Source organism: Siniperca chuatsi, linkage group LG10 (assembly GCF_020085105.1).
Source record: "Siniperca chuatsi isolate FFG_IHB_CAS linkage group LG10, ASM2008510v1, whole genome shotgun sequence".
Classification (NCBI taxonomy): Eukaryota; Metazoa; Chordata; class Actinopteri; order Centrarchiformes; family Sinipercidae; genus Siniperca; species Siniperca chuatsi.
In genome coordinates this window covers 13,605,973-13,627,188 of record NC_058051.1, presented here as the reverse complement: position 1 = coordinate 13,627,188, position 21,216 = coordinate 13,605,973, and the positions used below count along the sequence as shown (strand labels likewise).

The window sequence follows — 21,216 nt, the reverse complement described above, 5'->3', positions numbered from 1 at the left end:
TCTACAATAATGTGTAGCAGGTAATCTTATCAAGCCTGTTAGCTTAAAACCAATGCTTCTGGGCACCACTGCAGAAAACAAAGGTAGAACAGTGATTAAAGCATGCTTATCTAATCTATATTTGGCAATTCATTCATAAATATCCTTGCTGGTGATGGTGAACAAGATCAGTGTCTTAGATTTGCACCGACTAATGATGTCCCATAACATCAAATTTGTATTGCATGAATGTGCAGTGCATACATATAAGTTAAAGCACACAAGAGTTAAAATAGCCTACATTTTTAATCCTCTGAAGGATGGATGATGTAACAGTTTCTGTTACCATCTGGTAAGGGCTTAAACCTCTAAATGTATAAAGGTTCTTGATCCTGTTGACAATACAGACTTAAATGTTTAAAAGGTTCTGTTGGCCTGCTGGGAGTGCTGGAAGGAATAATCTAGTTGGTTATCACGTCATATTGCGTTTCCTAATCTCCTGGAGATATTTTTGGTGTAAGTGAAAGGATTTTCACTGATGCAAGATGCAACAGATTGCAATTGTATTGGATGCCTGTCCCGAAGAAGGAACATGCTACAGCCTAGATGCTGTGTTGCTTATAAAGCCACAAGGGCGACACAGTGTTTAATGAAGGGTGAAATAGCTGTATTTATGAAAGCAATGCAGGATGCGACTCCGTTGTATCTTGGTGCTCATGATTTCTCCTATCAAATTCAGTCCTGTAATTGCACATAATTAGCATTTCTTTTCTCACTGGCTCCAGTCTAACCTAACTGCCTTATCTGTGTAATTACTTTGCAAGATTTCTATCTCTTGTTTTTTTTTTTTTGCTTCTCTCATTTCCATCAGCTTTGTACTCTTTATTCATTGCTTTTGCCTCAGGTGAAAATTAAGTCTGTTTTGAGCTGGAGAGCATCTGAGGAAAGGGACAGTAACATTTATTGTCAGCACTGATGCTAAGTGCTCAATCTGGGTTTCAAATCATCTTTTAGGGAGGAAGGCAGCGGGCATTTTCTGAATGCAGCACTTCATAACAGTGTTATAATTGTCAGGAGACACCAGCAGTAGCGCTCTGTAAGAATTAGGCCCCTTAGATGTTCATCACTCCTCAAATGTCATGTGTCACTCACTGTTAGGGGTTCACTGCATGATGCTTCTGAAGAACAGAGGAGAGGGGAGGGAAGATGAGACGCACATAAACATGAGAGCAGATGATGGTTTTTCACTATGTACCAGTATTAATCATTAATTTCTTTCATGGTAACAACATTTTTTAGAACTTGTTGATTGTACTTCTTGCAACTTGTTGCACTTCACTTGTGCCTTTTTGCGCACAAATTATTTATGTAGTCAGTAATTAAGTTTACACATCTTTACTTAGTGATTAGTAACCCTTCCCCCTCCCGCTGTGGAAATGAATTTCCTCCTTGAGGACAAATAAACTATCTACCTATCTCTACAGCCACAATCAGTGGTTCTCCAGTAAAGACTAGATTCTACATGGTAAGAATATTGACTTAGAAATTTCTAACTTTGTCATGTATTGCATGAAGAAATGGCTAGCTGTAAATTACAGATGTAAAAAGCAGATAATTGCTTTCAGAAATAGCCACACATCTTGCAGCATGGTGAAAGCATAATTCAACAGGCTACACTTTAGAAACATATACTCTGTTACTAATCTTGTAGCTTCTGAGGTTTCAATGTAACATTCCATAGATATTGTGTAAGTTAGGACAATACTTTTCAATTAGTTTTTCACACTTTCTAATTTTTGAGTGTTTTAGAAAGGTTTTATTAAACCTTGCTGCACTGTACATGTGTTGTTTCTTCCCATTCCCCATTCATATATAAAACACTGCATTAAAAGACAGTTACATATAAAACCATCCATAATGTGAAAATATAAATCAACAAGAGTAAAAACATACATATCACATAAAGTCTAGTGGTCAGACAAGATGGTGAATTAGCCTAAGAACTGGAGTTGGTCTTGAGTGCAAGTATGATTTAATTCAGTAATCCAAGATCTCCTCATGCCTTTACACCACACCGCTATCATTTTGCTATTTAGACTCCTGAATTGTAGATAGATTAACATGCACTTTTACCCCTTTTTTAAGTAATCCAGGAAAAGTAAATGGTTAGGTAAAAAGGCTTTATAGAAGGATGGCATTAGTGGGTAAAGCTGAAAAATCAGTGAATGTCAACCCATTAAAATTGGTTCCAAGGCTCTTCCAATTTACTGTTTGACTACAGATGGGTGGGAGGTGACTAACTCCAACAACATTGGCCTTCTTCAACTTTGCAGCTCTAAAAAAGACATGATTTTGGTTTGGTAAGAAAAGGGAGATGTTCTTTTGAAACCTTCACTAACATGTGGCCTTTTAGTCTATTTTTTATATAGTTTCCTTTTATTCATTACCCTAGAGGTAGTGGGTAAGGGTAATATTCATTACTTTAGATATGGCAATGTTTGTCGGCCTGCCATTCAAACACTTTAGTCCAGAGTAAAATATCTCTACAACTTGGCATGACATTTGGGACAGACAATCATGTTCCTACGAGGATGAATCCTAATGACTTTGGTTATTGGATTAATAGATTTTGATAATACCCTGGTATTATCATCTTGAGCCACCAGCTAGTTAAAATTTATACCTAACACTTAAGTTAATCACAAAATGCTTATTTTATTGACTGGTCTGTTTTATACCGCCATTGACTGCTGATTCCTCACTCCTCTTAACTGGCCAGTAGGGGCCGCAAGTGATCAACAACTGCTTCAGTTTGGAATCATTCCACTACTCTCATGCATACACGCTGGACACACAGCCGTGCACTTCCTGCACTCCCCATTAAGAAAGATGCTGCACGCATTTAGCACGAGGCACAGCAGCGTAACTTCATTGATTATTTAAATCTCCCAACCATCAGGATTGGTCAGGATCTAAAGTTAATTAATGTTCTGTGTTCTGCTACACATCCAAAATGTCACACACACAGTCCAGGTTCATACAGTGAAATTGTTTGGAGTAAAGCAGCCGTCCTTTTGATAAATCCTGAACTCCATCACAGCTGTCTAAAAAATTTTTTTCAGAAGCTAAAAGTTTAATTCTGTGTCCTCTTGAGAGTTTCCTCTGTCCTGTCAAGTTTCTAACTCCTTTTTTTAGTAGTAAATATCCCACGATATTTGCTATGACATTACTGCACGTATAAATAGCTGCTCATATAGCAATACAACACACAGGAAAGAAATCACCTGGAAGGCTCACGAAGCTCGATATAATTTAAAAGGCAATATAGGCTAGCCTACAGAGACCGGAATGAAATCAGAGAAAATTATTTGTTCGCGTGGGTGGCGGGTGGATGATTTCCGACACGGTCACACATGCACAAAATTAACACTGGTGAATATTTGCCTCCTGTTCACCTCCATTCTATGCGAGCGAAGGGGTGATAAAACATTTGCTTCTGGTGGCACAGCAAATTTGCATCTTCGCTTCGCGTGGAGTTCAACTTTGGTGAACTTTGACCGACGATGTCGCAGCCTCAACCAATAGCAAAGAAGTGTGTGTGTGTGTATCGTCAAAGCCAATCTGCGCATCGCTACCCCAGACTAGGGCATTCTCGACTGCTGCATTTTAGTAGTCATCAACTACTCCCAAAAAGTAGTAGTTGATTAATCACAGGAGATATATCATATTTCTTTCACCCAATAACAATGATCAGTTTTCGTCAAAAAGGTCTCAATTACAACCAGCATAGTATGTGAGGGGATAACCCGGTTCGAAAAAAATTGATGATGTCCCTAAAGCCATATCTAGAGAATGCAGCAAGTGGTTGAATATCCTTCACAATGAAATTCACTAACAGACCTGTTATTTTTATTTTTCTGTGGTCGGTGATCGGCCGTTTAGAGAATTCTCAGATTGTCGTCTACCTACTTTGTTCACTACGTTGCCGCTGCTGGTGCTACCCATAAGCGGGTGTAGTTTTAAATGGTTATGCATAGCGCTGGTACTGTTGTGATACTTCATTTACATATATTGCAGCTGATGGTTTTATCTGCTCTGGTAAAGTATTTCCACACTGTTGATTGTAGTAGAGCATTGGGACATACAGCCATGTTTCTTTCTGCCTCTTGCTCTTGCTACATGTCTGCTGCTTTAGCACGCCACACTGCACAGTGCTAAAATCACACATGACAACTATGACTTGTCAACACCAACTACCCACAGCACTCCCAGCTGCATATCTGCTGTAGATGCATTGCCACTGCTTTTTTACGGCACCATGCTAAAACCATAGATGAACGATTAGTCTACAATGATGCACACTGTCGACGACTGGTTTTGATAGTCAACTAGTTGACTATTCTGTGAAACCCCTACCCCAGACACACCTGGCGGAGATCTGCACTCTACTGAGTGCACTCATCAGAAATACAAAATAACCCTTTATTGCAGCCAAATGATATACCATAGCTAGAGAACTTCAAATAAAGGCCCAATTGGAAGTTTTTTTAAAACTCTTTATGGCTTTTGTCCATTGGTTAAGTGACAAATGTAGCCACATCACAAATTGCCCTTGAGCTTACACTCCAACAGAATAGCTTAATTTTTTCTTCTCTACAATTGCCTCTCATTCATTACAATGGGTCACAGTGATGTAGCTAGCACAAAAATGCAAATTCACATCCAATTTCATGGATCTGAAAGCACTCAAAATAGCCTGAACCCTGCCATGGAGAAGCACATGGAGGTGCAGAGCCGTGATAGGCTTGATAAGATGATCCACGGGGTGCAGAACAGCTTGGGTTGTCAGGCATTGTTGGCTTTTAGTGTGTCTAGCTCATTTACGCCCCACCATACTCCAAAGGAATATTGATCAGGAGAGCTTCACTCTCAGTGTGAGTTGAGCAACTGATATTTTCTAATGTGTGAGCCTGGTTTTAGAAAAGAGTTAAATCTGATCCTGTATGTTGTTCCCTGTGTCTACTGAGGGTAAGGGCATGGCAGGCAAAAAACACCCAATATCTGGCCCAAAATATTTAATTTGATATAGCATTTTTCGAAACCAACTTTGTGCCCCCTACAGCAACCACACACACACACTTAATGCTTGTTTGGGGCAGATGCCTCACGTGAGCTGCTTCACTTAGTGGTAAGGACTGGATAAGAAGAGAGAGAGAAGACAGTTTCATCTGTGAATGTAGTCTTTTCTTTTTTCCAAACTGAGAACCTTCTTCACCTGTGCAGCTGGTAAACTGACAGTAAATTAAAAGTCTGTCGTATTGATGATTTTAAAAGAAATATGATACTCTAATGTATGTGTAATATGAAATTGTTTTGCAATTCAAAACATATTCCATCTATGCATACTTTAAGAATTTTAAAAGAAGTTTTCAATACATTATTTTCAATCTCCATTCAATTGTATGTTGACTAAGGCATTACTGTATCGAAACTGAAGATACATAGAACACACACAATACACTGACGTTTCCAAAGGCATATTTCCCTTCACCTGGAGCAAGATGCCTTTGCTAGTCAAAAAATTATTTCACTTTTTTAGCACCATATTATGGCCATTTTTAAGTTCGAAATAAATTTCAGGGGTCAAAATAGTATGTATGTATGTTCTTTTAAGTCACTCACTTTTATCGTAAGGCTTTCTTATAATCGTTTTTTAATCTGGCAAATGTGCATGTGTGTGAGGTTGTGTGTGTACATGTATGTCTCTGTGCATGTATATATGTACTGTATATGTTATATAATTAATGGGAATGTATGTGTACATATATATGTTTATTTGGTATTTTATTTTGTCCTTTGTTCTTAGTATTGTTTGTACAGTACAGTTTGTTTTTCCTGTTTGCACTTTATTATTAATATTATAGGATTTTTCAATAGAGCGATCCAATTGTTGGAAAACCATAAATCAGGGAGCAGACTCCTGAAGCAATGCTAATGACAAGCTTTGAAGATATTGGAGATACAGGGAGGTACTCAGACATACACAGACATATTTTCTGTCTAAGGAACCACACACATCGGTAGCAAATTTGTAGATAGTGTACTACTTCTTATCAGCATTCGGATGACAACAGTGTGCAGAATATTAACTCAAACCAAATGATTCACAACATCAAACCATTCAGAATCATTGCTACTGCAGCTGCTGGGAGGTACTGTCTGACTCAGCAGGTTAACGGCCCTGGAAGAGCAGCTATAGTTTAATATGTTATCAGATAGCTTGTTGGCCTGCTCACTAAGCCAAAAGAGTATATTGAGGTAGGTGAAAAAATGGAGCAATTTAAAAAAAGACTCCCTCATTTTGAGCCAAGCTACTGGCATGGCTCTAGGGATGGCAATGTAGTGTTGGTTGGTCTGTCAGTTGTTCCACCATTGAATGGACTGTCATGACGTTTCAGAAATTACAGACATTCATGGTCCCCAGAGGATGTGTCCCACTGACTTTGGTGATCCCTTGCCTTTTCCTCTAGCACCACCGGCAGGTTGACATTTGTGGTTTTGAGTGAAATGTCTTGACAACTATAAGCCTTTTTCACAGACATTTTGACATGTCGCAGGTTTAAATAATAAAATGAATAATTCAGTTTCAGGGTCCTGGTATTGTGCATGCTGCTAAACATTAGCATTTATCACAAAGCGCTCAACGTACAGCCTCACAGAGCCGCTAGAGTGGCTGTAGACTCTCTGTCTTGTTTTTAATCTGTTGGTAAGTCTCAATATATTTAAATAAAGCAGATAAAATTAGAAGAAACGTATATGCTTTGGTCAGCCAACAGAAAAATTATTTTATCTCTGCCTCTCTGGGTTTCCAATGCTGGTTTGCTAACATCTGCAAGCAATGGCTTATACTGGATATGTAACAGTCTCAAAGCTTCAATTTGAGTTCAGTTTGAAATTTGGCTGTGAAAGCAAGATTCAATCAAATTACAAACATTATTTATTGTTGAGTTTTTTATTATTTATTATTTATTAGATTGACAGCACTACTGTTACATTAAGACGTGATTTTAAGTGAAGCTAATCATGACATTACGTGAACATCATCAGAGGGCTGATAATGATTGCTTTTACAAACATTATTGGCATACACAGCATAAAAAGGATAAATTAACACATTTCTCGCATTCATTTAGGAGATTCAGCACAACTAGAGCAATCTATAGACGGCTTGCTGGTCCAGAGGGACCCTAACTGTGCTGAATCTGTTTATGCTCAGAGAAGCTTTATGCGATCGTACACATGGATCAGCCATAGATTTAGAATTGGCTACTGAAGCATACACACAATCTGTCTGCCAAATATGAAAAGAATTTAATCATGTACTAATTAATTTGTGAAGTCATACAGGAGCTTTCCGCTAAATCATTTGTGAACCAAACAAAAGCGGCTTTCAATCATGATAATGTAATACTGTTCTGCGGATGTAATTTTCCATTACTCACAAGGTCTGCAAAGATCACGAAATGTATTTATTATGCATAGGCTCATCCTGCTGTGCTTGTACACAGGAGGTGTCAGTTTTGCATCCTTTCTCTCTGTTTTTGAATTCAGTCTTGATTATGTCATTATATGGCAGCCGCATATTTGGCTGCACTGCCTGCGATATCTCCAAGAGCCACAGCAGGAAAGAAAAGGCAAAGTGTTCAAGGATTGCTATCTCTATTTGCATTCTCTCAGTAGGTTGTCAACAAGTAATCGGTCTCCATACAAATGATGTTTCAGTCTTAGTCATTTAATTGTTGCTGGTCTGTGTGCAGTGGATGAAACACAGAAAGTGATAACAATACGCAGTTCCAATTAAATTCACTCATGTGTGACTTATACTTGAGGAATTGCTTTCTGCTCCAGTCAGAAGTGTTTAGGACTTTACAGCACTTTGTCTGCATTTATTTAACATTAGCATAGGTGTTTCACAACAATATGCAAAAGTTCTGCATCATATGGCACTGTTAAACTCTGGTCTGAAGCTGTGCTCTAACCAGATATGAAGTTATTAAGCAACCACAAATATGACTTGTAGTGCATTTTAATGTTTGTAAACAACTAGGCATGTCCAGCTTGCTTCCTGTGTGCTTATTGCTTTTGTGAAAAATTAATTGATTATTTTGCTTTATTGCTTTTGTGTTGTGGTAAACAGACTTGGAGAACTTCAAGACCCAGAGAAGAAGTCCAGTGAGGGTTCGTGAAGGTCAAGGAGTAGTCTTACTGTGTGGCCCGCCACCCCACTCTGGAGGTAAGATGGCCTATTCTGAAGTTTTTTGTCGTGAAGATTTTTATTTGAATCGCTACCTTACACAATCAATCATGTGTGCTGCAGTTCAACAAATACTCAATATCAGTGAAGAGTCACTGTCAGTTTTACACAGAAATGTCGAACATAATGTGGTATCACTTCCCTGATTCCTCATCTACTCAGTGTTTATCTGGACAAAGTGGAAGTCATGTTTGTGCTCTCCCCCTCAGATCTCCTGGCTGTTTGTGTTGTTGAGGTCAGTGGAGTGAGTCATTTTTACTTTGGGACACTCTGGCCTGTCAGCCTGATTTTCAATGGGGGCAAGGAAAAACTTTGGCATGCAGACTGGAGAGGCGGTTTGTGGCTGTGGCCCTGCCAGGCTGAGTAATAGAGCTCCTCTCTGAAGTTGCTTTGTTTGCTTTTCATCAGCCCTTTGCATCCATGACGTTATCAATGGGAGTTAGCATCCAGTGCTATTAACTCCTACACAGCGGTCTGGAGATGGGCTTTTTACTCTACCAGCCAGCAAGGCTGATTGTAATTCTCGACCGTAGTGATTGTGTTTTTACTGAAGGTATTCACTGGCTTACACCAAATTATCCTTCTCAGTTTAATTTTCGTTTTAAAAAGCATTGACTCTATTATATATTTTGTGACTCTTATGGTATGTCACTCTTATGGTATGTCTTATGGTGTTGAATCTCAATACCAGTATGGTTTTTCCAGTTGACTCTGAATCCAGAGCCAGGGTGTAATATGAGGGTCGGTGTGTCAAAAAGCTGTGATTATTAATTTTATTTTATTGCTAATGTCTTCTAAGGCTGGGCAATTACTATTAGTAGTATTCAATATTATTGTGTATCAACTTTTGGTGGAATTGTATCATGATGAATTTTACTCAGTTCTGTTGCCCAAATTAATGATTGGAGAACTGGAATAATTAGAGAAAATGAAATGAGTTTTTGAGGTATTGGTTTCACATGTGTGAAGTCTCATATAATGCATAAGAGTTAGACACAGTTAATTGTATTGAACATTAATTTGATCATTTTATATGTAATTTTGCATACATTTGACATATCATGATGGCAAGAATGTTCATATTGTCATATTATGTTATCATATATGTCATATATGTTGTGATATTGATTTTGGCCATATTGTCCAGCCCTAATAATGACACACCTTAAACTAACACAAATATGTCATTATCCTGAATGCAATCTAATTTTGTGGGAAAATAAGAAGCTTGTTTATCGTTCAATAGCTATACAGTATGACACTGAGGAGCAGTTAACAAACTGGAAAACACGTGTACTAATTCATGTGCTGCTACTGTGTGAAACCATGCTGTTCAGCTGCTGCAGCGAGAATTGGATGAGGTGCTTTTGTTTTTATCACACAGTCACTTGCAAACCTAACAGTAGACCTACATTTGTAGTGCTTTGTTCTGTATATATTATAATGAGACATCTCACCTTGTGTTGACAAGAAAAGCTGGAACAATGAGCCATATGCTTACATTTGGCAGCCTCGTAGTGTAATGCCTTTTTTTTAGAATCATCCCCTGGCGCAAGGTGTTCAAATGCCAACACACACATCATCCAGCTAAAAACAAAACAGCAGCGTTGTCAGGAGTGTTGGGCTTTAGTAGCAGTGTCATGACAGTGTCCAAAAATAATTTGAAAAATCTGGGCACATCATTTCAAATTATAAATAGTTTATTCATTATTCGTAGGGAAACAGCTCTGATTTAGTCAGGACAGTTTCCCATATGCAAAATTCAGTGTAGTTTCTTTCTAGAAGCTTCGTCTCTTGTTGTGTAGGCAGTCCTGCAGGCACCAGACTAATGCTTGGAAGAGGAAGATTACGTCCTTTATGTGAGTGCATTGACAGGGAGGGTAGTGCTCCTTGGACAACCTTTTAGTGATGAGCTCAGAAATGAGTCGACATTGACTGACTTCTCCTTGGATAGATTACATGTGCCAAATCCTTTTGGGTAATTTGCACATATTACACAAAAAGGCTGCAAGTACTATTTGCAAGCCAGTCAGAGAAGGGAGGAGATATTCAGTAACCATCCATTAATTTATTCATTTGGTAATATATTGATGTAGTTTAATGAGTCACCTTTAAGTCACCTTTGAGTCAAGAAAATAATCAGGACTGTTTGCATGTTTAATGAATGCTGAATGTCAGTGTAGGTTACAGCGTTAAATTCATGGCTTTCATGTTGTATGTACTATTGCTATGTACTGTACATTGTAAACAATTTAAAATGCTGTATACAGTTGTTGCAGCATTGATTGATCTGTTCTAGGTTAAAGGGACAGTTCACCCCAACATAAAAAATACGTATTTTTCCTCTTACCTGTAATGCTATTTATCCATCGAGATCTAGTTTTGGTGTGAGTTGCTGAGTTTTGGAGATATCGGCCGTAGATTTTTAATATAATGGGACCAAATAAATACATTTCTCACACATGTAGTGTGTTGCCCTTTCACTTGCACAGCTTTTTCCTTTTTCTTTCATGATGAAATGTATTGATTTACCTTTTAGCTAACAGATGGTTAAACCATCAGGGGTTTCTATATTCTTTGTCATCTTTTGTTGTTATACTCTTGTGCTATAAGGGGATTTCAGGACACCATTTTATTTAAATTAGGATTAAAAATGTATCAGCTCTCTTTATAAACAAATTTTCATAACATTCAGGAGACTCCCCTTGCTTCTGATGTTGCACTTTGCTCAAGAATTCCATCTGCTTTGTTGTGACTGTGATCTTGCATATTTGACAACATCACACTTCACAGATGTTTACCAAGATGTATGCCACAGTGTGTTTGGGTAAAAATTTGACTAAATCATTGGAGATACGATATCTGGGCCTTGATGTTTTTGCCTTCAGGGAAATGTTGATAGACTTATTCAATAATTCTCTTAAATAATTCATGTTCATCGTCTGTCATTTGTTACCAAAACTTACTCCTCTTTATTTAGACTCCAAACTCCCTTTGGACTTCCCTCCAACATGACACTGATCATTTGGGACTAGAGTCCTGGAGGGGTGGTTGTCAGTAACCAACACTGTTACATTGCACCTGGCCCATATCTGTCACATCCAGTCTGATACGAAGCCTTTACCTGCTCTTAAAAAGGAATGATAACTACATCAACGTTAACATAAAAATCTGTAGGCCTGTTAAATGTTTTGCCATCATCATTTTATTATCTAAGATGCAAAGAAAACACAAACATAAAACTTTTAATGCCACTGAGCTACATTAACTTACATTATCATTAGAGTAAATGCTTCTTCTCATTATATGAAAATATTATATTATGATTTTAGATTTGATAACTGTTGTGCAGATTTATATTTATGCACACTAGGTAGCAATTGCTTTTGCTGCTTGTTCCATTACTCAATTTGCTACAGTTCCCCACTGACTTATCAGAGTTAGAAAGTAAAGTACATAAATGTTGTCCCATTCATTTAAGGACAATGTAAGGGGGCCTGGCCAGAGGGTCTAGGAAAGTGGTAGGAGGCAGACTCGAGAAACTCTGTGACTTACTTATTTACAAAGTGCAACCAAAGTTCACGTGTATCAAAATTGTAAAGAGAAAAATGTCATGGTATGGCTGTACCATTCCTAGTGTTCCTGTCTGTCTGTCCCCTGTTAGTCTCCTTGTGTGTGTGTGTGTGTGTGCGTGTGTGTATGCTGTGGGGCGCAGCCTCTAAGGTACTGCCAATCAACAGCTGACAAACCTGCGAACCATCTACTGCTGCTCCCCTGTTCTCCCGGAAAAGACCAGAGCCATCGGGGAGTGGCCCAAGCCTACTACTCGCAAGCAGCTCCAACGATTCCTAGGCTTCGCCAACTTTTACCGCCGACTCATCTGCAACAACAGCAGAGTGGCAGCACCCCTAAGCCAACTCACCTCCTCGTTAACTCCGTATGTATGGACCCCGGAAGCAGACCTCGCATTCACTAGGCTCAAGGACCTCTTTTCCTCAGCACCCATCCTCACTCAACACGGGAGTGGGGGCGGTGCTCTCTCAGCGCTCCAACTCTGACCAAAAACTCCATCTCTGTGCGTTCTTCTCCCGCCGACTTTCCCTGGCTGAACGCAACTACAACGTTGGCAACCGCGAGCTCCTTGCGGTCAAACTAGCACTGGAGGAATGGAGGCACTGGCTGGAGGGATCTGAGTTGCCATTTGTAGTGTGGACTGACCACAAGAACCTAGCCTACATTCAATCTGCCAAAAGGCTCAACTCACGACAGGCCCGGTGGGCCCTATTCTTCAGCAGATTCAACTTTTCTCTCACCTACTGGCCAGGGTCCAGAAACGTCAAGCCGGATACCCTCTCTCGTCTATACACAGCCGACAACGTCCCCTCGGATCCGGATGCTATTCTCCCATCTTCGTGTATCATTGCCGCCATCACCTGGGAGATTGAGGCCAAGGTGAGGGAGGCTCAGCAAGCCCAGCCTGATCCAGGTAATGGACCACCCGACCGGCTGTTCGTCCCGGACACGACACGATCCCAAGTACTCCAGAGATGGCACACTTCCAAATTCGCCTGTCATCCTGGTATTGGTCGCACTCTGGACCTACTTAAAAGACACTTCTGGTGGCCCATCATGGAGGCTGACACCCAGGTTTTTGTGGCAGCCTGCACCATCTGTGCCCGGGGAAAATCCTCATCGTCCTCTGCCCATTCCCAGCCGCCCATGGTCCCACATAGCTCTGGACTTTGTGACTGGCTTACCTCTGTCCCAAGGTAATACAGTCATTCTCACCGTGGAGGACCATTTTTCCATGGCTGTTCACTTTGTGGCGCTCCCCAAACTCCCCACAGCCCATGAAACAGCCGACGTCATGGTCGACCAGGTTTTCCGCCTGCATGGGATACCCCCCGACATCATCTCAGACCAAGGGCCCCAGTTCATCTCTCACGTCTGGAAGGCCTTTTGTCTAGCTCTGGGGGCCACAGTTAGCCTCTCATCGGTTTTCATCCCCAGACCAATGGCCATTCAGAGGGCTAACCAAAACCTGGAGGCAGCCTCAGATCCTGGAGTTCCCATCTGACCTGGGTGGAGTACGCGCACAACGTGCTGATGAGCGCTGCCACAGGAGTGTCACCTTTTCAAGCCTCTCTAGGTTATCAACCTCCACTGTTTCCATCACAGGAAACAGAGATCGCTGTCCCCTCAGTGCAACACCAACTGCGCCGCTGCCGCAAGATCTGGAGGGATACCTGTGCTGCCCTGCTCCGCTCCACCGCCAACAACCAGCACATTGTGAACCGCTACCGGACACTGGCTCCCAAATACTCTCCAGGTCAGAAGGTTTGGTTATCCTCCAGAAATATTTCACTCAAAATTGACTCCAGAAAACTGGCCCCCCGGTTCATTGGTCCTTATGAGGTGGAGGAGATCATCAATCCCTCAGCTATTAAATTAAAGCTCCCTTGTAACATGAAGATCCACCCCCACATTCGATGTTTCTTAGGTCAAACCAGTATCTTCCAGTCCTTTGCGCCCGCCTTCCGGCTCCCCTCCACCCATCTGGATCATCCCCTGTTAGTCTTCGCGTGTGTGTGTGTGGGGAGGCTCCGAGGCACTGCCAATCAGCAACTGACACACCTGCGAACCATCTACTGCTGCTCACCTGTTCTCCATCCACAATCACACCTCACAGAATATCTACCCGGCTCTTCTCACCAGTCTTCGTAAAGTCGTCCATTTACCTCAGTGGTATAACTCTTTGGCTCTTGTCTACCCCTCTAAGTAATTACCTGCATGTTATCAGAATGCCTGATTAACCTGTTTAATTTCCTGTGCCCAGGTTTGCTCATCTCACCTGCCTCCGCATTGCCCACCGGCTTTCCAGGAGGACTTCACCACAGCTCTCACCTGCCTTGTCTCGGACTGTATTCCTGCCTCAGCCTGCCTGCTCTGCTCAACCTCGTGGCGGTCTGCCTCCAGTCCACCGGCTTCCAGCCTTACCTCCACACTCCTGGTTCCTCATTGTGTGTTCTTCTAAATAAACGGAACCTACTACTGCACACTCGCTGTCCTGGTCGTGCTTTTGAGCCCAGCCCCTGTATACCATTAAAAAAAAAAACTAGGCTAAATTGCAAACTTCGCTTAACTGAGGAAAACTCAACTAACTCAAATTAACATCACATGACATCATTGATGACATAAGCAAGAGCATAATAAGCAGGAAGTGTTCAGTTGCCACGCCCTTTTAACTCCTGAGAAAGTAACTGAGAACAAAGAAAGCTAATGTTTGACAACTCAGATTAAATCGACCGATAATTGAATTCAAACAATACTTGTCTGTATTTGGATTCAACCAGAAAATGATGTAACTAATAAAATATAATGCTGAACACAAACAAACCCGGGATAGTAGTCTTTGCACTGCTACTGATTGAAGATGGAACTATAGCTAATATAAATAACAAGCATGGTTGAAACTACACAAGTGTAAGTGTGACAAATGGTGTCACAGACATTAAGTTGTTCTCATAATAATCTTCAAATCAAACACTGCAGTGGAGATAAAATGATATATAGATTGTGTGCATGATTAAATTATTAATATTATATATCACATATTTACAATATTAGCCAAAATAAGTATGGCGGTTTTATGAGCATGTCAAATGCATGCATCTGACATTTTCCAGGAACAATCTGTGACAAGACAATGTACCATCAACTGACAGCTGCCTTGCTTAAAAGGAGTAATTTTACTTAAAAAATGTTTTAACATTTACCTTGGGAATTTTTGCGAAAATGTAATAAATCTGGTTTGTACAGAAACTCCATTTGGGGAAAAGTCAAGTCAATTAATAAAGAAATGTCAAGTCAGTTATTTTGACATACTGTTGAAATGAAGAAAAGAATACCATAGACTTTGTGATGCTGAAAAGTACAACAGAGATACAGTATTTTAAGGAGGCAGACACTAATTTTGTTGTAATAAATATTCAGAACTGATCATGAATGAAGCATACACAGTCAAATGTAATGACCTATGACATGATAATATGAAATACATGGATGTTCAAAATCCAATATGCATCATCAGTGCTCTCAGACTAACTGTCAGCAATAATTTTATATGGGTGAATGGTGATTATGGCTAATCTTGGTCAAATTCATTCAAACTGGGTCAGTTTGTTTCCCTGCTGTTTTCCTTATATCAAATAAACGTAGCCAGAGCATGTTGTCCAACCGACCAGTAATTTACAGACTGCTTTTATTTACACCAACAACCCCTTCATCTCTTCTTGTTGTGATGGATCATAGCTGTTCTCTGGAGACCTAGCACAGTGCTTGGAATGATCCATTTTCTAACAATATTTTCAGCACCTGTCATCGTAGATTATACCTATTGATGGAGATGTTGAGGATATTGAAATGTGCTTTAGGATGAATCATCTCCAATTTTCTAACATCTTTGCTGAAAGGCTACCCCAGCCACAGCTGTGGTGGTAATGATGTACCCCATCTTGTTTTAGTGACATGCTCACATATTCATAAATACACATACACCCACACACTTAACAGTCACATTCTCTCTCTCATTCTCATCCTCATTCAGCCCCTTTCTTAGACTACAAATATGAATGAATTCTAAATTCATTTTAAGAGAAATTAGGCTGCATCTAACAGTTGTTTTTTTATCGATTAATCTACACATCATTTTTTCAGGATTAATTGATTAACTATTTGGTGTGTAAAATGTAAGCAAATTGTGTCATAAGTTCCCAGATCCAATGATGATATTTGGAAATATAGTTTTGTCCGAGCATTCAAAACCTAAAGATATACAGTTTATTATCACAGAAGAGTAAGAACACCAGAAAATGTTTACAAGCTGAAACCAGTATATTTTTGCTATTTTTGCTAAAAAAATTACTTACATGATTAATCTATTAGCGAAATTGTTAATTTAATACATTTTTCTACATCAGTTAATCAAATAATTGACTAATAGTTGCAGCTCCAACAAGAGAACTGTAAAGAAAAAGTTCATATACAATGTGATATTAATGCTAGTATAAATGATAGGAAAGGTTTTTAAAAGGCAGAAACAGTGTCTGAACCAGCTTCTTCAAGTGTCAATAGGCAGCTGAATTTGTCTTCAGATGTTTTCAGTGTAACGACCAAGTTTGGTGTTAACATAGAAGAAAGCATTTTGATACCTAGCCATGTATGTATTATGACAAATGTAGTTTGATTTTAAGTTGGACTAGGTTTAGCAGGGAAATGTTGCTGAATATTGTCACATGTGGACAAAGAGACTATTTAGACTGAAAAATAAGAATAAAAAAGATCTTGGCAAATGCGAGATACATTCATGGAAATTATATGGATACATTAGAAAGGTGTGTCAAATTAAAGAATACGCTCAGAAAATTAATGGTATGCTCTACTATATTTACAGCACTGTGATTGTATTGTTGCACATATGAAACACAGAAAATCCAGACTTGGCATTTAAATCGACTCTCAGAGTGTTGGAAGAGTGAGAAACATGCTCTCATAAAGGGTGACAGAATATAACTCATGATCAGCACAATACAGCCTTAGACAAGGATCTGCCTCATCTCCCCTTTAAAGGATTTCAATATCCCATGCATGATTCAGGAAGCCATTATTTCATTTTAACGATGCCTCAAAACCCTCAAGACAGCTGCAGGAATTTGTTTGGTGCACCAGGTTGCTCTAAAACTGTAAGGCAGTTGGAAGTTGCACTTAAAGAATGAAAAATATAAAATAGTAAGTGAAAAATATTGTCACATATCCAAGGGGAGCTCCAGCATTGTTCCACTGCACTGTACTGTATTTGCATTCAATGTCAGTCTGTGTCATCTTTTGCTTTGAGAGGGTCTGAATGAATGTGGATAGTCCAGGACCTAATGCATCTGACCTCCTTTCACTAATGGAAACAGGCCTTTTAAATTTACTCAAGGCTGAAATCACTTGTTTTCTCTATGCAGTGCATCTACCCTAAAACAGAGGCCAGTAACAACACACATAGCTTGCAGGGATTTTTCCCATGTGCGTGACTTAAGCTATTTCATAGTGAAGTCGTTGTGTGTTATGAATACAGATAGGTAGCTCTGGTTAATGGCTGTTACTGTCTAGGGAATAGACTTGGGAGTACAAACTTTGACACAAGTTGTGCATATACTTTTCTTTGATACAATACACACTCTGGATTCACTATGTCCTTGGCCTGTCATGTTCCATTTCTTTTCGCTCCTCTCAGATCATTAAGGGGGAATTGATGCTGCCTGTTCATTATACAAGGGCTAAATGGAACCACAATGAAAATCTGCCACTCACTGTCAGTCATGATTGCATTATTCCATTACCACCCATCCCCAGAAGGCTCTCAAGTCAAATCATCAAATACAACCACTGGTGCTTTCCACTTCCTGTTTCCTGCTTCCTGTTTCTCACCATTAATCTTTAACTAACCAATTAGTAACCTCTTGTTTGCTGTTGTCTTGCCCTGCACCTTTGGAAGATATTATTTCAAAAACAGACATTAAATATACATGACATTGTCAGGATGAGAGCTGGGATATATTATTTAGAGGAGAGGGGATATTACAGCTGTTCTCTCTGTGGGTCGGATGGATTAAGCCAAGAAGTTTTGGTTGAAACAAGTCATAGAGGCTAGGATGGAGTTCATGGTGAGAGAAACCACAAGTGATATATGTTGTAATTGAAACGCAACGCCTCTTATTATGTGTGTCAAATCAGTCTATGAAAGTCATTAACGCAAAAGTTCAGCATTTTGGGAAATATACTTATTTGCTTTCATGCCGAGAGTTAGATGAGAAGATCGATGCCACTCTGAAGTCTGTTTGTTAAATATGGGGCTGAAGTTAGCTTAACCTAACATAAAGACTGGAAACAGCTAGCTTGCCTCTGTCCAAAGATAAAAAAAACAAACTCTTAAGCTCAGTAATTAACATGTTATGTCTTGTTTGTTATATCCGCAAAACAACTGAAGTGAAAAATATATAATTTTGAGAAAAAAATTCAACAGGAGTCTCCACTAGTTGCCTGGCAACCTCACCGATGGCAAGACTCCTGGAAGTCACTGCTCCCAGCCAAGAAGTAGTTCAGCACATAATTCCCTGCAAAACTGCAATTTTTTAACATAGATTTTTTAGGGTTAGATATTATATATCATAAAGTTTATATACATTATAACTTTAAAAATGTAGCACATTGGAAAGCAGGAAACTTGACTTCATTGGCACAAAACAAACAGACAGGTGTGATTACTCTGTGTAGTCCAAGTTTCAATCTCATGGTGTGTTCTTGGGATGATCACAAGGTCAGGTTGTCCTCTACCAGTCCAACCCACATAAAAACACCCACTCTGTACTTGGTAAAAAGGAGCATCCTCACAAGTACATCACAAGTTCTCAAGATTCTATGTCACGTCGTGATTTGCAAGGTTTGCAGTAATATGTCAAGACCCACACATCCTCTTGCCCCCTAAAGAGCAGAAGTGAAGAATACTGAGTCAGTAGATGAGTGTCCAACTCACGTCTCAATTATTCCCTTTACTGTAGTGCCGAGTCATCGCTTAGACAAGTTTTTACCCATGGCCAAGATTGCTTTTGGGACAGGGATGCAATATGGTCCAGAGCAATCTATCCTTGTGTCAATATGTCAAAACACCATCATTCCTTTTTATAATGCTGCTGATTGTTAGTGCAAAGCCTCTCTGACTGCAGTCCATTTGGTTGATAGTACTGGGAGTCTTTCCCAAAAGCTTGTTATCATAGATGATAAATAGTAGACTAGGTGGTACCATACTGAATAACATGATCTGTAATACATTGGTTTTATTGGGCACTATACAGTTTTTTATGCAGGATCTGCAGCTTAAGAGTTGATTTAAGGTCCTCCGCTGTTACATGACAGCCACAAAAGGAAATGCTCTTGTTGTTTTTTTATGTACAATGACTGTCTCTGTTTTTAAATCAATTCTTTTTAAGTAATAAATCCCAAGAATAGGTATGAAAAAAGAAGGTAAATGAAATAAAATATATGAAATTAAATAAAACAGGGCATAATTTAACAAAGCAATGGTAATACAATTTCAGACATGTTATTTTAAGCTTAATTTGCACTGGGTAAGTTCACATAGTACAAATGTAACATTCTCCTCACATTTACATGGAAATTCTGCCAGAACAACTACAGCCGTCGGTCGTCCTCAGACCAAAAACAGCACTTTGCTAAAAAAATGCAAAGGACTGCCTTGGGGGGGAGTACTGCTTCAGAAACCAGAGAAAAGATGAAATATGATCCAAGAAGGCTGGTTTGAGTAATACATCCATGTGTTGGAAGGCTTACCAGATGCCAAAAACACTTCAAAGTGGTTAGGCTTATACATGCTAATCTTACACATGTTCATGATTGGTCAACACAGTGTATTTGCTGGATAATGTTGCATTGTGTTTCTACAAAAGCTAAACCAGGTTCAGCAGTTTTTTCTGAAGGAGTCCTCTGCTTCAGGACCTTAATCCGTACAAATTTAGTGGTCTGAAACTGAAATGAATGAGCAGGCAGCGTTTTCTGAGGCAGTGCAGTTGTCAGTGTGAACATGGCATTATCCCTATGTCACTGTGCAGCATCACTGGAGCAGATTGGACTTAAATGCCTTGCTCAAGGGTGCTTCATTGGTTTTAAGAAAGGGACAAGTGTTATTCATTAAATCATCACACCTTTAATGCCATACCACGGCAGAATTCCTGCTGTGGATGTAAATATCTACTTCCCTGAAAAGCCATGAAATCATTCATACTCTCAGCATCATCACTCCAATATAGTGAACCCATGAAACTTTTACCATATTAAGGGCATTTATCCAACAGTTAGTAAGAGCAATTTCTCTTCAATTATAAATTGTGTTTTTAATCATGGAAGGCTGAAACTCAGTCCAATCCACTAATTGCTTTTTCCCTAAAGGCATCCACTCACACTGTAGTGGTGAGACTGATGATGAAACACACATTATCTGTACATGAGTATAGCTGATGTATAAATGTGTTTATGATTTGTGCTCTGTGTGCGCCTCACACCCCTGACGTTTTTTCACAGAACTTACCTTCACATGGATCTTCAATGAGTACCCATCGTTTGTCATCCAGGACACACGACGATTTGTGTCCCAGAAGACAGGCAACCTCTACATCGCCAAAGTGGAACCCTCTGATGTTGGCAACTACACATGTGTAGTTACCAACACGGTCACCAAAAGCAGCGTTCAAGGACCACCAACTCCTCTAGTGTTGCGAATTGATGGTATGAGAGTTTTACCCAACTTACTATACATAGAGTACAAAGTAGTGGCAGAGTGATAAATAGTTTTTTTGAAATTGAAGTTTGAGGCATTGCAACTTTCAAATTGCAGGTGCAGTGACTTAATTAGCGATACCCTGGCAAGTTAACAAGTTTTAAGAGGTGAAAGTTTTAGCTGGCGACCATCGATTTTACCAGCTGTCTGCTAAATATTGCCAGCAAATTTATCATCTGTAGCTCTTTTATGTCCGTGACTTGGCTTACAAAATTAAACTTTTTGCTGTTGTCTGGTTAGTGTGTTCACTATACTTTTGTTCTTGGACAAAGATGGTTTTGCGAAAGAAAACACTACTCTGTGTTATTATGAAATATGAAAGGATAGAAAGTAGATTGTGGTTCTGCTGCTCAATATGTCCAAAAGAGTGTTGAGTCTCTTAGTTAAACTATCTAGCCGAACACATTATCAAAGTTTTCTTTGAAGATGACTTTTATCTGGCTGACTGGTTTGGAAAAGAGAACACTGAAAGTACTGGTATCAACCTCACGAGGCAACAAGCAACTGCGTCATTTCATCTTATTCT

General features: G+C 39.6%; 1 protein-coding gene across 4 annotated transcripts in view; it reads left to right on the top strand.

The window, feature by feature from the left end:
* cntn3a.1 (contactin 3a, tandem duplicate 1) overlaps positions 1-21,216 on the top strand; it is an 87,578-nt gene that overhangs the window by 21,815 nt on the left and 44,547 nt on the right. For 3 of the 4 annotated variants that reach the window (XR_006379481.1, XM_044210790.1, XM_044210789.1), the window contains exons 5-6: positions 8,177-8,272; positions 20,435-20,638. Coding sequence is in view for 3 of the 4 variants with exons in the window: in XM_044210790.1 (XP_044066725.1) it covers positions 8,177-8,272; positions 20,435-20,638 (300 nt within the window). In the remaining variant the exon portion in view is untranslated. The remainder of the gene's footprint in view (positions 1-8,176; positions 8,273-20,434; positions 20,639-21,216) is intronic. The other variant, XM_044210791.1, reaches the window with a different exon arrangement.